Genomic DNA, 16,093 nt, shown 5'->3' on the forward strand with positions numbered 1-16,093 from the left:
CACACACCAATGACAACCACGATTTATTTTGTACTTTTCTACTTTACCAACTACTTCCCTAAAGTAAAAGAATTTTGTTGATTATTCAGCAGTCACTGAGCAAAATGCTCCAGCAGAATGTTTATAAAGAGATGTTTTAACTTTCAGAGGTGAAAAAAGTGAGGGGGAGTTTTCTTCTGGACGATATTTAAGATAAAACAAAAATTCATCTGCTAACAAGTTCTATCTTCTCCCTTTGCTAAAGGAGTCTGTAAGAAAAATTTTCTCACATGTCCAAAGCACATCTTTAAAAAGCCAGCAAGTCTCCTCCCTCTGGCCACTTTGCCTACCCAAAACGCCAGAGGAGCCAAGGCCAAGGTAGGGACCACTGGGGTGGACAGTCAGGGCGAGGACCACCACAGCAAAGGTCAGGGTGAGGATGAGAGAAAGAAACACCTGAGAAACCAGGTGAATCCCAAGTAGGACTGGCAGAAGGACAACAGTGCTCGGAAGGATAGAAAGCAGCCTTCGTGGAGGAAATGTGAATTCACTCAGAGAGAAGAAAAGTGAAATGCAAGAGAAGTATCTATTCTGAAAGAGCCAGTGAGGTTTTAGACCATCAACACCTTAGTTCCCTTTTATCTCAGAGGCTGTGTGGTTGTTTTAATTTACATGTGCTTTGTTCTTGGGTCCACAGTGATAGATGAGATAGCACTAGCATCCCTACCCCTCTGCATTAAACCTTGAGGATTACAGCGCTGTTTTACCTGGAAGTACATAAAATTCATCAGTTTTGTGACCTCAGGCTCGAGGACCTCCACAGTTTTCTCATAAATTTCCACTCTGTTAGGCTGCTCATTACATTTCACCTGGGGAAAAGCAAGGTAAAGAGGCTTCAACCCAGCTAGGAGTGAGAGGACAAGGCCGCTGTTAGAGCTGGGGTCCCAGGTGACCAGTGGATATGGGGGTGTGGTACGGGTGGGGCAGGGCTGGAAGGGATAGAGGTGTGGTGTGTTTCAGATGAAGACATGGTCTGTGGGATGAGGGAGGGGCTGGGCTGGGCTGGGCAGGCAGGAGTAGGGTGTGGCCAGCAACGTTGGGGGCACCTGTGGGATGGCCCGAGAGCAGCTCCTCCAGGTGTACAGCATGACAGCATACTCTTGGCCTTCCTCCAGCATCTCATTCTGCAGGGGACATAGGGCAAATCAAAGGCACGCAGGGGAACAATCATAAACAAGAAGATGCCAAATTGCTAAAATCTAGACGCATAAACTACCCTGACTCTCCCTGAAGGAACAGACAAGCACAGGACATGCATGCCAACAGAGCTGCCGAGAAGCTAGTGATGCCACAGTGCAGTGGTGTGGCCACAATGATGGCCCAAAACACCCCTAGGTTTCTGCAGGCTGGAGAGGGGTGTCAGCGACCGGCAGGCACCTTTGCACGGGGCCGCACAGGGCATCCACCACAGCTGCTACACTGCAGCTCCACTCAACCCTAAACCACCCACTGGCAATGCATACCTGAAGGTGGGGACACGGGGGAGGGCCCAGTGCATTGTGAATGTGCACGGGGTCCTCACAGGCTCTCCACCAGGCCACACAGAGTCTCCTGGCTCCTAAGGAAGACTGAGGGAGCTCTGCTGTTCCCAGTGTGGGCAGGAAAAGCTAGAAGTGTTTCTGCAGTACTTAAAATCCAGAGAATCCTTGGGAAGAGGACTACCGTCATTTTAAAACTACCTTAGTGTCTACTCTTCTTCCACATTATTTCCTTTGATAAAAACAATAAAAAGTGCAGAGATGTTCTTGAAAATGTCAGCTACAGTTTGATGGTTTTACAATGCCTTAAAATATTTCTCAACCTTTCACCCAGTAACTTCTCTTCTACAAATCTAGCCAAAGAGAATAATGATGTATTTAGAAAAATGTTCATCACGGCACTTTTTATTATAAGAAAAAAGGGAAACTAAGTAAACATGCAAAAATAGTTAAATTGTGGGCATTTACAATATGTACCAGCCATTAATTACTTTAGCATATTTTCATGACATGTGAAAATGTTCCCGAAATCATTAAAATACACAATTATAATAACACCGCAATTGACTTATGCAGTCTAAATCACATAAGTACCTGGCATGACGAGTAAAGGTATACAAGTAGGAGAGAGAACGGATTCCCTCAAAATACTGAGAAAGGTTCTCTCTGGGCCATAGGTGCTAAATTTTCAGAGAGCATGTATTGTTTTTATAATAAGAAAAACACAGGTTTTTCTAAAAGCATAAGGCATTTCATTCAGTTTCCTCTCATTTTCCTCACTACGTATCCCATCAGAATACCAAAAACACATACATTTGCCATTCAGAGTTGCTATTCCCACAAGGAAAACAAAGATGTGCGGATGGAATTACCATGCTAGAATGGACAGTCGCCTGTTCGATGTATCTTGCAATGCCAGTGACAAATGCATTTCTGTCTTCAAAGTTAGTGTTGAAATTTGGCTGAAAGGAAGAGAAAAACCATCATGTGGGGGTCGGCATGGCAGGCAGTGCACCCGCGGCGCCCAGCACACACCTGGTATAGCAGTGAGGATGGTGGGGGCTCAATACAGGGCTGCTGGTCAGGCAGAGGCAGCTCTTCTAGGAGATCCACGTTGGACAGCGCATCCTCCAGTGTCACCTGGGCCGCCATCCTGGCCTAGAACAAAACACAAAGCTACCTGTGCTGTGAGGAAGGGCAGGGGCACCTGACAATCCTCCTGGGATGGGGAAATCAGGCCCCCACTTGCCTGACTCCTCTCCTGAGGGCACTGGGGTGGCTGAGATGGTCACAGTCAGTCCCTGGGGTCTAGCAGCTCTCCCAGGGCTCGCTGGCAGGGGAGTCACAATGTTGCCTCTTGCCGCCTCCAGGAGTGTCATGGTGCAGGATACATGGGCCACCACATGTGCAGTCGCTTCATGCCACCCTTCCCACCTCGGGGCCACCGCTGTCCCTAAAGGGCTCTCTAGGAGGGTGTGACAACCCCTTCATGGGCTGGAGGAGGGAACATCCCCTCCAACACCACATCCGCCCCAAGGAGGCCGGCACAACCTCCAAGGGGGCTTCCCTGCACACGGATGTTTCCCAGGCAGTACCTCCAAGCAGGGTTACATGTTAGGAATGGAGATGGCAATGGCTAGAGCCCTCCCTCCAGAAGTACAGGGGCAGCCTGCAGTGACTACTAAGGAGATGGCTGGGGGCCAAGGTGAAACAGGGAGGGGGCCGTTAGCAGAAGACTGAAAGCAGAACTCTGAGGCTCATGTACAGAAGCATAGAAACGGAGCAGATCTCATCTAAATACAAATCTGTGCCGGCTCTGGGGAAAAGGAGTAGGCATACTCCAGCGTGCCTCCTGCTGAATGCTGCTCCAACTCTGGATGGGACACAGAGAGTAGCTCTAATCCTAGATAAGACACATCAAGCAACTCCGACCCTGGACAAGACATGAGAGGCTGCTCTGACCCCAGACAGGACATGCAGCGCAGCCCCAACCACAGACAAGACACATGGGGCACCCACGTTGTTCCGAGAAGGAAAGAACACCAGTCAGGATGGAGAAGAACACTGAATGGAAGAAGCAGTCAATCACTCCTCCCAGAACTGGGCTCCAGACTAGGCATGGGTGTGGAAGTGCACAGAGCATCAGGTTACCAAAGCCCTGGTATGCTGGCTAGGGAACCACAAAGGGAACCCCAGGGCACTGGAAAGCCCCAGGGGCAGTGTGGAGAGGAAGAAGCTCCCAAGAGCAAGTCCACAAAGTTGCTCATGAGTGTCAGGCCCCCTCCCAAGCTGTAGGTGATGGATCTGATCCTCTCATACCGTCCCTTGAGCCCACAGCCAGATCCCAGACTGCACGGGTAGCACACAGAGGACAGATCGAAATGGCACTGCAGAGGCTCTGAGAACAGAATTGATACTGAATCACAAACCAAACAAGGCAGGTTGGAACTGCAGCCTAAAATCGAACCATGTTGTTTGCCTGCTAAAATGAAAAATCAGCATTCACCTAGGATTTAAATAAGACCCATGGTCCTAGATCATAATATCCAAAACATTCAGCTGCAATGCAAACTACTCAGCACACAAAGAACCAAGAATGTCCTGACTCCTACGGGAAAAGATAAACAACAGATACCAACACTGAAATAACACAGATGTTACAATCATGTACCAGACTTCAAAGCAACTACTATAAAAATGTTCTAACAAACAATAACACTCCCAAACAGAAAGAAAAGATTGAAATCAGGCCAAAAAAAAAAAAGATATCTTTTTACAGGCATGCACTGCACCATGACATTTCAGTTAGCCATGGACCACATATATGACCATGGTCCCATAAGATTATTTTCAAATTACAAAATACCATACTAAAATTTTAAAAACTCCCTACATGAGCTCAAGAGCAGAGGAAAGATTCAGTGAACTTAAACAGAACAACTGAAATTATCTAATCTGAACAACAGAGAGAACAAAGACTGAAAAAAACGAAGAGCCTCAGGGACTTCTGGGACAAGAGAAATGATCTAACATTTGTGTCAGAATGCAAGACGGACAGCAGAAAGTGGGTAGTGCTGAAAAATAGTTGAAAACAATGACTGAGAACTTCCCAAATTTTGCAGAAGACTTTTGTCCACAGATCCAAGAAGCTCAATGAAAGCCAAACAGGGTGTATCTGAAGAAATCCAAGACTGGTATACACTAAAGACAAAGGAAAAATATCTTGAAAACAGCCAGAGAAGAATAGCTCATTACCTGAAGAAGAGCAATTTGAATGCCTGTGGATTTCTCCTTGGAAACCAGGGACCCTGGGGAAGTGGAATGATACTTGTTAAGTCTGAAAGAAAAGAAGTGTCAACCCAGAATCCTACATCAATCGAAAATATCCTTTAGGGATGAACATGAAATAAGGACATTCTCAGATAAAGAAAAACTAAGAGAACTCATAGACAGAAGACTAATGAAGCTCTTCAGATATAAGTGAAATGCTACCAGGAGGTCACTGGGGACATGAAGAATGAAACAAAAGTGACAGAAAGGTAAATACTACAGAACAGATGATTTCCTCCACAGCTCTTTAAAAGATGTTTGGGGAGAGTGACATCAGCATCATGATGGAGTGAGCTCCTCCCTTAGACTCTCCCCGCTAAGATACAATAAAAAGAACATTCATAAACCAACACAGGACATTCACACAACACAACAGACGTCTAAGAGACCCACAGAGCCATACCTCTGAAGGTGGAGGTGCTGGACCCCCAGAAGGAAGCGGAAGGAGGTAAGGGGATCTCCTCTCCTTCCCCAGCAGCGATCTAGGGTGTAGGACTGCATGCAACTCTGCAAGGAGAGGGGAGGGGTAGCTCTCCAAGGGAACACCTTTGCTCTCCAAGCTGCCTCCCAACTATGGGAAAGCCCCACACAGGGGAGGCCAAGCAATTGTCAGGGTGTCTTCATCAAGCCAGCACCTGAGGAGGGCAGACAGCGAGGGAAAAGTGAGAACATCCTTGTGATCACGCAGGTGAAAGGAAGCACACCTTCCCCACCTGGAGCACCAGCTTGGTGGGGCAGAGCAAGGGACCCCCACCAGAGTGCATGCCCATACCTTTGTAAAGTAGCAGTGGCCAGTGGGCAATCACAAACATGCCCCATCAGCGTTTCCAAAGGACAGGCATACATGCCAGGATAGCAGCAGGCTCAGAATACACAGCTCCTGCTTGCCCCCGGTGGCAGCAGATAGAATCTGTGACCAGATACTTCCACTATGCAAAGGCACAAGTCCACCCCATCAAACAGCATGAAAATGTATATTAATACTCCAGACCAGAAGGAAAATGACAAGCACCCAGAAACCAATCCCAAAGGCACAGAAATTTACAATCTAAATGACAGAGAATTCAAAACAGCTACCATAAAAACTTCAATGAGGGGCCAGCCTGGTGGTGTGATGCAGAAGTTAAGTTCACATGTTCCGCTTCGGCGGCCTGGGGTTTGCTGGGTCGGATCTTGGTTGCGGACCTATGCGCCGCTTGTCAAGCCATGCTGTGGCAGGCGTCCCACATATAAAAAGTAGAGGAAGATGGGCATGGATGTTAGCTCAGGGCCATTCTTCCTCAGCAAGGAGGAGGATTGGTGGCAGATGTTAGCTCAGGGTTAATCTTCCTCAAAAAAAAAGAAAAACTCAATGAGTTACAAGAAAATTTGGAAAGGTAGCTCAATGAAATCAGGAAGAAAATTAATGAACAGAGGGAATTCTTCACAAAAGAGATTGAAACTATAAAGAAAAAACAATCAGAAATGGTGGAGATGAAAAACACTAAAAACACTATGAATGAAATAAAGAAAAATCTGGAGTCCTTAAATAACAGAACTGCTATTATGGAGGACAGAATTAGCAGCTTGGAGGACAGAAATATAGAAATGCTTCAGATGGCGGAGAGAGACTGAGAACAAAAAGAAATGAAGAAATTCTCCGAGAAATATCCAGCTCAACTAGGAAACGCAACATGAGGATAACAGGTATTCCAGAGTGCAAAGAGAGGGAAAAAGGAGCAGAAAGCTTGTTCAAAGAATTAATGACTGAAAAATTCCTAAACCTGGGGAAGGAGCTGGAATTACAAGTAAAAGAAGCTAATAGAACTCCTAATTATATCCATGTAAGAAGACCTTCTCCAAGGCATATATTAGCAAAACTGGCAAAAGTCAGGGGCTGGCCCCGTGGCCGAGTGGTTAAGTTCGCGCGCTCCGCTGCAGGTGGCCCAGTGTTTCATTAGTTCGAGTCCTGGGCGCGGACATGGCACTGCTCATCAGACCACGCTGAGGCAGCGTCCCACATGCCACAACTAGAAGAACCCACAATGAGGAATACACAACTATGTACCGGGGGGCTTTGGGGAGAAAAAGGAAAAAATAAAATCTTTAAAAAAAAAAAAAAAAAAAACTGGCAAAAGTCAATGACAGAAAAAATATTAAGGGCAGCAAGGCAGAAGAAAATAAAATACAACGGAACTCTTATCAGGATTTCAGGGGATTTCCCAGGAGAAAACTTACAGGACAGGAGAGAGTAGAATGATATATTCAACATTCTGAAAAACAAAAACTTTCAGCCAAGAATACTCTAGCCAGTGAAATTATCCATCAGATATGATGGAGAATTAAAAAACTTCCAGATAAACCAAAGCTGAGGGAGTGCATCACCACAAGGCTCCCCACTCCACAAACAAGAAATGATCTAGAAGTCCCTTATACCTGGATAAAAAAGCGTTTACAAATATTTGAGCAAGGAGATAACCCGGCAGACAAAATCAGAAAATTGCAGCTCTCTGTCAGGACAGGTTAGCAAACACTTAATTGTAAAAATAAAGATAAAGGGAAGGAAAATAACAAAAATAAATATAATCTCGTCACATACTGACAACACTAAAAGGAGTAAGTTGTAACAATAATAACTTAGAAGAGGAAAAGAAAAGGGATGGGACTTGCTCTGACTAAGAAAATACGAGCCTGTCAGAAAATGGACTATCTCATCTATGAGATTTTTTATACAAACCTCACAGTAACCACTAAACAATCAAAACAGACACAAATGATAAATAAACAGAAACCTATCACAGAGAACTACCAAACTAAATTGGCAGTGTGAAATAAATGAGATGAGAAATAACAGAAATCAGATTAACCAGAGAACAAGTGATATAATGGCAGCAGTAAGCCCTCATAAATCGATAATCACTCTAAATGCAAATGGATTGAATTCTCCAATAAAAACAAAGAGAGTGGCCAGACAGATTAAAAAACAAGACGCAACAATATGCTGCTTCTACGAAACACATTTCAGCTCTAAAGGCAAACACAGGTTCAGAGTGAAGGGATTGAAGATGATACTCCAAGCTAATGGCAAACAAAAGAAAGCAGGTGTTGCCATACTTGTATCAGACAAAGTAAACTTCAAGATAAAACAGGGAATAAGAGACAAAGAGGGACAGTATATAATGATCAAAGGGACACTGCACCAGAAAGACAGAACACTTATAAATATCTATACACCCAACACAGAAGCACCAAAGTACATAAAGCAACTACTAACAAACCTAAAAGGAGATTTAAACAGCAACATAATAACAGTAGGGGACCTTAACACCACACTTTCATCAATGGATAGATCATCCAGACAGAAAGGCAACAAGGAAACAGTGGATTTAAATAACAGTGGACTTAATAGGTATATTTAGAACACTCTATCCAAAAATAGCAGAATATACATGTTTCTCAAGTGCACATGCAACATTCTCAAACATAGACCATATGTTGGGAAACAAGGCAAGCCTCAACAAATTTAAGGTTGAAATCATATCAAGCATCTTTTCCAACCACAATGCTATGAAACTAGAAATCAACTACAAGAAAAAAGCCGGAAAAGTGACAAATATGTGGAGACTAAACAACATGCTACTGAACAACCACTGGATCCCTGAGAAATTAAAGAGGAAATCCAAAAATATCTGGAGACAAATGAAAATGAAAAGAGATCATCCCAACTCATATGGGATGCAGCAAAGACAGGGTCCCTAGGCCCTTGCGCTGACCGGCTGTTAAAAACCACCATGTGCTGAGGTGTTTCTGATCATGAAACAATACGTGCTCAATGCAGAAAAAGCAGACTGCTGGAGACAAAACGAAGGCCTGCAGAGAAGGTACTGCTAGCACCAGCACTTCTGGTCTTCAGAGGGAACCAACAGCAAACAATGTGCTCTCCTCGGTTATGTCATCGAACAGCACAAAGCCAGCCTTTTCTTCCCTGACTGAACTTCTATCGGCAGCAGTTCCCAACCGTCAAGGTTTTTTCCAAGTCCTTACAGCTTGTCAAGTTATAAAACTGCCATTTTAACAAACCATCAACTAATTTATCTTGTAAATTTAAGAGTTTTTAAAATAAAGATTTCAAAGCACACACTGAATGTACTTTGCTGCTCTTCCAGCAACTGTCCAAGTGTCCCTGAGTCAATCATGGGGATCTCCTTGGTTCAGGGGACAGCTGTGAAAGTGTGAGTACATTTTCAACACTAGTGGGTGAGAGCCAGCCTGTGGTCTGAGTTGGGCAGCACTTCGCATCACAGTGTGTTCCGTATTTACCCTGCTTAGTCCTCCACTCAGCCTGTGTCCAGGGTGGGCACTGTGCTGAGTGCTCAGCGGGGGTCCCTACACATGGCCCTGGACTGTAGATGATGTGCCCATGAGAGCATGCTGGATAGGAGGGGAGCGGGCTGTGCTGTGACACACCAAACACTCTCAGCCTGGTGAGTCCTCCTCCCAGGCCCTTCATCTCCTGCCCTTGGGTGAGACGCTCCCAGGACGCAGAAGGCCTCTTCTGACTCAGCCCGGAACAGACACACTTGTCTTGGACCCAGAAGCCAGGCTTAGCTCCTTGCAGGGTGGAGTCTCCAAAATCCTGCTGGTGTATCTCCATAAGGGGTCTCTTAAAAACAGAGACTCCCCTTTCACACTGTGACAGGGACCACCACACAGGAATGCACGAATCCTGCTCTGCACAGGGCCAGAAGCCTGGACAATGCTGCCAGTGCAGCTCTGGAGCACAGCAAGCCACAGGCATCCCTTCCTTTCATTCCTTACTCGGACTTGAAGTCTGTGAGTGACTGCAGCTGGGGACCAAGGACGGTGCCACATGCACCTCAGGTGGGCATCAGTTGCCTGCAAGTTGGGTTAAGGGACCCCAAGGGGGGTCAGGCACTCTGGTAGGCAGGAGGCCAGGGTTCCCAGCTTCACAGCCTCACAGCCGCCTACTAGAAGAGCAGTGCCCACTCAGCATGCTGGAGGCCCATGGCTGCTGAGTTCCTTTCTCCCTCACATGGCAATGTCTGCCCTTCAGCTTCAGATTCACCCTGACATCTTCTCAACAAGGCCTCTTCAAGGCTGCCTGCAAGGTAGGGTCCTCACACTCTGACATACGAACAGAGCAAGGCTCAGAGGACCCAAGGCCACAGTGGGGACAGAGCCACTGACCCCAGCAATGAGCACTGTGCCCACTCGGATCAAGGCCAGAGGCAAACAGAAAGGTCAATAAAGTGACTTTCACAAGTGTGAGTGCAGGTATTAGGAAGCTGGCCTAGGCCTGAGGGGCAGGAGAGAGGCAGTGAGAGGCAGAGACCCAGACAGAGCCACCCACGGCAGGTAGGCAGTGTGAGGACAGGGGACAGGGCCACAGTGAGCACCCAAGGGAAAAGGTAAGGCGATTTCTGTAAAACATGATAGTCACCACATGCTTGAAACAAAGAACAGTGAATAATACAACTCTTTTTTTTAAATAAATATGATTTGATTGTTTTCCCTGTTTCTGGGCAGCAGGAAGGTGTGGGGGAAGAGAAAAAAGGGAAGCCTCCTCTGTTTGCTGGTAGTTCAGTTAACAGGTAGTAATAGACAATGGGTCCTTGTATAACTCAACAGTCTTAAAAAAAGAAAAAGGAACACTTAGGCTGCAAACAAGTTAAAGCAGTGAGACTGATTTTCAACCTGGTAGGATAGATGGTGCCAAGAGATTAAAAGGGAAAGAGAAAAAAAGTGTGCGTGTGTGATTGAGTGTGAGTGTGTATGAGTGTGTGTGACTGAATGTGTGTCAGAGTATGTGAGTGTGAGTGTCTCCAATAAGCCAGTACCCCTGGGAGAATACAGGCTCCCCGTCAGGATAGCCACTGCAGAGATAAGACAGAATACGGGAGCAAGACCAGACAGGTGCCTTCAGAGATGGGCACTGCAGGTGAGGAACAAGGACAGGTGCTGGGCACTGGCAAGGAGGGGCGCCCTCAGAGGCCCAAAGTCCAGACGGCCCTGCCAAGGCCCCCTGAGAACACAACGTGGAGGCATCCACACCTGAAGGGTCCAGGCCTGGTTCAGACTCCCAACAAGACCTTGGGACAACAGCAGGGCCCGAGGGGTGGTGTCACAGAGCTGCCATCCAGACATAAGGCCTCCTCCGAGCCTGAACAACCTTAGTCTGCACTGCCAGCTGGGGTCAGCCTGGTGCGGGACACAAGGCACAGAGGGGGGCCTTGTATTTTACCAGAGTAGAGGATAAACTTCTCTCACCATGGAGACAGATTTCTTTTCTATCACCATGCCCCTAGTACTGTTCTGGAAACAAAAAACATCTGAACCGCTTTCTGGTTGAATAATCTGCATGCATTTGAAGAAGGGCATTCACCTACCAGTGTACACGGATAAAAATGAAGTGTAGGAGGAAATAGATACCAATTAAGGCCAAACCCAGGGGCGATGGACATCAGCTTGGAGAGGGTGACAGTTTAGAAGGCTGGGTTAAAAACTCTAAGAGAAACAGCTCAAAACACAGACAGTAAGCAAACTTTTTCTGGTTACTTCTGTTTCCAAAATAGCCTCTAAATTTAAATCTTCAGCAAATCAAACATTTAAATCCAATAGATCTCACATATCCAAAAGGACTTCAGTAAATAGTTTCACAGAATCTATAACTTTTATCAAGGCAAGGTCTTAACTAGATAAATTACTGCCCACAATAACAGAAATAAAATTAAGATTGTAATGGTAGGTACCCGCCTATTAACAAATATTAGCCTTCCAGGGGCCGGGAACCAGACTGGGGGGAGGCGGAATGTGAGTGAATTGGGGTGGCGGCTAACTCAGCTCACAAACAGAACCAAAAATTGACCCTGAGGCCCTGGAAGGCAGGCAGCCCTGTCTGCAGCAGCTGCTGGCACCTGGAGGCCCGAGGAAGGGCTGAGGTATGGGGACGCCAACTCAGGGGCAGGACTCACGACAGTAGGAGGCAACGCCAGTGCCATGTGCAGGGGGGGATGGAGTCCATCAGTGACCAAGGCCCAGAGCCTCCCTCTAGGGGTGTCTGTGAGGAGCGTGGCCCAGTGTCAGACACAAGCAAAGTGAGGGTTGCAGGCTCCCAAGAGCCAGCAAGGAGGAGCTCTGCAAGGCACTATAATCTTTGTTTAAAATAGAAACTTTCAGGGCAGCTTGACACCAAGGTTGCAAAAATAGTGAAACCACAGGCGGGAAAATGCAGAACTGATGGCTCTGAGCTCATGTAGGCATCCTGCCTGCGAGTCCCCACAGTGAGGGTGTTTAAGTGAGAGCCGGGAAGCGGGTGTGGCGGGCAGCAGCTGGAAAGATGGTCTTCCCCGCATTTACAACTTGAAAGTATTTCGCTTATCAAACTCTGCAGCATAACCAAACAAGGACAAACTATGAAATATTTCTGCTGACATGGGCAAAGCGTACGCTGATTTTCTTCCTCTCTATATGCAAATAACAGTAATTCCCAGAAGAGTAAAAACATTTGATAGTTTTGTGCAATCTGTTCACATGTAAAATAAATCATCTGAGGAAGGGACACATACTTTATTGAACTATGCCTTTTTCTCTCCCACATTTTAAAACAATGTATCACCAACCTACAGGGAATCCAGCTTGTTTCCCCAGATTACCTGGGGCAGGGCAGGGGTGGAGCTGCTGAGATCACTAGGAAGTTCATAATGAAAACCAAACATCATTTTTTAGCCCGGCTTTACTACTGAGGAAATTCAATGGTTTTAATGCACAAAAAGTTCAAATTCCATTCTCAAAAGCACCACTGGTCTCTTTTGCAATTACCTCAAAAGAACTGCTGCATCAACAGAGAAACAAAAGTCAAGTTTGCCTGAAAATCACAAGGAGGTGAAGTCTCAGAGGGAGCTTGCCTGAGAATCTTGAGTCTCTTGGCCCCTCTCTGCAGGACACTGCTCTCCAGCCCCTCGTCCTCAGTCTGCAGACCCTGCAGCAGAAATCAGGCTGCCCCTGGGACAGGGTCTTCCCAAGACTGAGTGGTGTCTCTGCCTCCCCAATGCCTCCTCCCCAGGATTCCTGCTGCTGCCCCACTCGGTCTGACTGGCCCCTCGCCAACCTGGAGCACTCCAAAGCTGCACTCACGCCTCCACTCTTCTTTTTAATAATTCCTTTTAACTGTGCAAAGCAGGATTCTGATCACGTCACTCTGCTGCTTACATTTGCACTAGCTCCCTCTACCTACAGCTGTGGTTTTCAAACCACGTTCCATGGAACCCCAGTGTGCCCCATGATGGCAAGGGAGAGCAGCCTCACCTTTATCTATTTTATATACTGGGATGCCTCCTGAGATTTGTATGGAAAAACTACTCTGACCTTAAAATAAATCAATCAATGAAAGGCAGAAATGTGTCCAGGATCCTGGAGGGTAAACTCTCAATCCTGAGGTAAAGTCAAGGGCCCTCCTCACAGCCTTCAGCCTTCCTCGGCTCACCCATGCTCAGGCCCAGCCTGACACCGCTGTGCCCTGCTCTCCCACTCCCACCACTTCAAGCAGGTCCCTCAGGAAAATGGAAATGCTCGACACGGCTCCCAGCCGAACACCAAGCACATAGGTAAGCACCACAGAACCTGACTGACTGCCTGATGGATGCTCAGATCACGCAGGATTCCCTATGGGGGGATGGTTGTTTGCCTCCATGGTCTGGGATCCAGAGAGACAGTATGGTCTACTAATTAATGAAGGTGTCTTTGTGATTGTGGTAGTCCTTCCTCTTTGACACAGAATCCAGTGCATGTCTAAAAGACATGAAGGGAAGATAAGAGTATGCCCAGTTGAGTACATTCTTTCTGGTAGAACAGAACCAACTGCAGCAGTCTCTGGCATTCAGTGGGTGGTCACACCAACCTTCCAACTAGACTCGAGGGCTCCCCATCCATGGTGACATTGAGACAGCTTCAAGCCCTGGGAGACTGAGCCACACACATGGCTGACACCCGCCACACAGGCCTGCCAACAAACCTCGAGACCCATCCTGCACCAGGATGATGACCTTCTTCACTTCACAGCAGAGAACTGAGCCTGAAGGGCCCTCCATGCTCCCCCAGAGCAGCACAGCTCCCCTACCTTCCAGTGTCTCACACCGTCCCTAAGACCCCAGCTCAGCAGTACAGCTGCCGTTGCTTGAGCAGTCCTGTCTGGAAAGAACAACACAGTGACTGCCATGTCCAGGAGGCCACGCATCACATCAGGGCAGTGCCAGCTTAAACACTTGGCAAAGTAACACCACTGTTCATCATTCTGGCCAGGCCTTCTCAGCCGTCTCCAATCCCTGCTGCTTGACAAGAAAAAGCCTGACTTGGTCCCCTTATGGTATGATGAGCTGCCACAGGCTAGATCTTGCAGGGGTGGAGGAACAGGTCCCACGAGGACCAAGCCCCTGGTCCTGCCTCTCCTGGGCCCTCCCTGTGTGCACCATGCCAGCCTCCTCAGGTCTTCTCCCAGGGTAGAGAAAGCTGTGGGACGATGACCAAAAGGCACACAGACATCACTGGGTCAGCCTTCACCGGGCACCCCACACCACCTGCGTGTGCCCTTTCTTCTCTCCTTGTCCACTCCCTGACAAAGCAAGGACCCTCGCCTCCCACATCTCCATCTAGATGTTTGAGTACGGCTGGGTGTCCACCAGGGTTCTAGAAAGCCCCACAATGGTTCTGGAGCAGCCCAGAGCGATGAACCTCCTCTCATTCCAGGCTCACCTCTCAAGGTCCTCCAGACCAGCTGTGACCCAGAGCCAGACTCTACCTGGAGTCCTCTGAGCTCCTCATGGCATTCAGCCTGAGATCAAGTCCATGACTTCGGTCACCACCTTACCTACACCCCACTCCTCAACTTTTACCAAAGATATTGCTGTTCAAGCCACTCATGCTGAAAGCGTCTGCATGAGCCTTGCTGTTTTCCTCTGTGCCCTGTGACCCCATGGTTCTCACAGAGCAGGTGTCACCAAAGGTCCCAGGTGAGGCAGGAGGTTTTCCCGCAGAGGTACCAACTCTGGAAGCGGAGAAGAAGTGGAGAGAAGGAGAGCTAGCTTCTCAGGGAACCAAAATTCTGATTCTTACAGCCGGCCACCTCTGGTCCTCTCCAGAACTGCAGGAACTCTGCCCAGGCCAGTGAAGCTGTCCTGTGGTTCCTAGCCTCAATGGGACAAAAGCAGAGAGCAGCTCCTTCACTGAGCTCCTGCATATCTTCTCCACCAACATAGAAATGCCTGCAGAGTCCAGAACACCTGAAGAAAGAAAAACACTGCGTGCAGCCTCCCCTTCCAGCCTGTCCTGAGCTCAGTCCACACAAATGTGGAGCTGGACTTTGCCACTCAAGCTTTGTCACCAAGACCCCTCCAGGCTAGATGGCGGCCTCACCTTCGCTTTCACAGTCTCACCAAGGTGCACCAAGGACTCAGACCCAACAGTCCTTCTGAACCTTCTTTTCATGTTAACCATTTAAGTTAAATTTTTCTCTGCTAGGGAAAAGCCTAAGATTACCATCTCTGGGCAGAAAAGTTCAGTATGTATTTTCGGATGACTTTCCCTGCAGCGCATCCCAGGAGGGGATTCTTCAATCACACTACTGTCTTTAAAGCTGCAGGTGATGATCCAGCAATCCCACTCCTGGGTCTTTACCCAAAGGAAACAAAATGACCAACTTGAAAAGATGTCTGTACCTCATGTTCATTGCAGCATTATTTACAACAGTCAAGATATAGAAACAACGTAAGTGTCCCCTGATGGATGAATGGATAAAGAAGTGTATATATATATACACACACACACACACACACTAAAATATTATTCGGCCATGAAAACGAAGGAAATCCTGCCATTTGCAACAACATGGATGGACCTTGAAGACAAGTGAAGACAAGTGAAGCTAAGTGAAATAAGTCAGACAGAGAAAGACAAATACTGTATGATCTCATTTATATGTGGAATCTAAAAAAAAATGAGTTCATAGATACAGAGGACCAATTGATGGTTGCCAGAGGTGGGCACGGGAGGTAGACAAAACAGGTAGATGGGGTCAAAAGGTACAAACTTCCAGTTATAAAGCAAATAAGTCATGGGATGTAATGTAGAGCATGGTGACTATAGTTAATAATACTGTATTATATATTTGAAGGCTGCTAAGAGAGGGGATCTTAGAAGATCTCATCACAGAAAGAAAAATTTCTTAACTATGTGAGGTGATGGATGTTAAGTAG

General features: G+C 47.0%; 1 protein-coding gene across 1 annotated transcript in view; it reads right to left on the bottom strand.

Annotated features, from left to right (window-relative positions):
• Positions 1-16,093, bottom strand: part of LOC103565322 (cytoplasmic FMR1-interacting protein 1) — a 61,617-nt gene that overhangs the window by 32,444 nt on the left and 13,080 nt on the right. The window contains exons 2-5 of the mRNA XM_070623749.1: positions 2,553-2,675; positions 2,390-2,479; positions 1,086-1,163; positions 747-848 (exon numbers count right to left, since the gene is read on the bottom strand). Coding sequence (XP_070479850.1) covers positions 747-848; positions 1,086-1,163; positions 2,390-2,479; positions 2,553-2,669 — 387 coding nt within the window. The 5' untranslated portion in view covers positions 2,670-2,675. The remainder of the gene's footprint in view (positions 1-746; positions 849-1,085; positions 1,164-2,389; positions 2,480-2,552; positions 2,676-16,093) is intronic.

The sequence above is a fragment of the Equus przewalskii genome, chromosome 1 (assembly GCF_037783145.1).
Source record: "Equus przewalskii isolate Varuska chromosome 1, EquPr2, whole genome shotgun sequence".
Classification (NCBI taxonomy): Eukaryota; Metazoa; Chordata; class Mammalia; order Perissodactyla; family Equidae; genus Equus; species Equus przewalskii.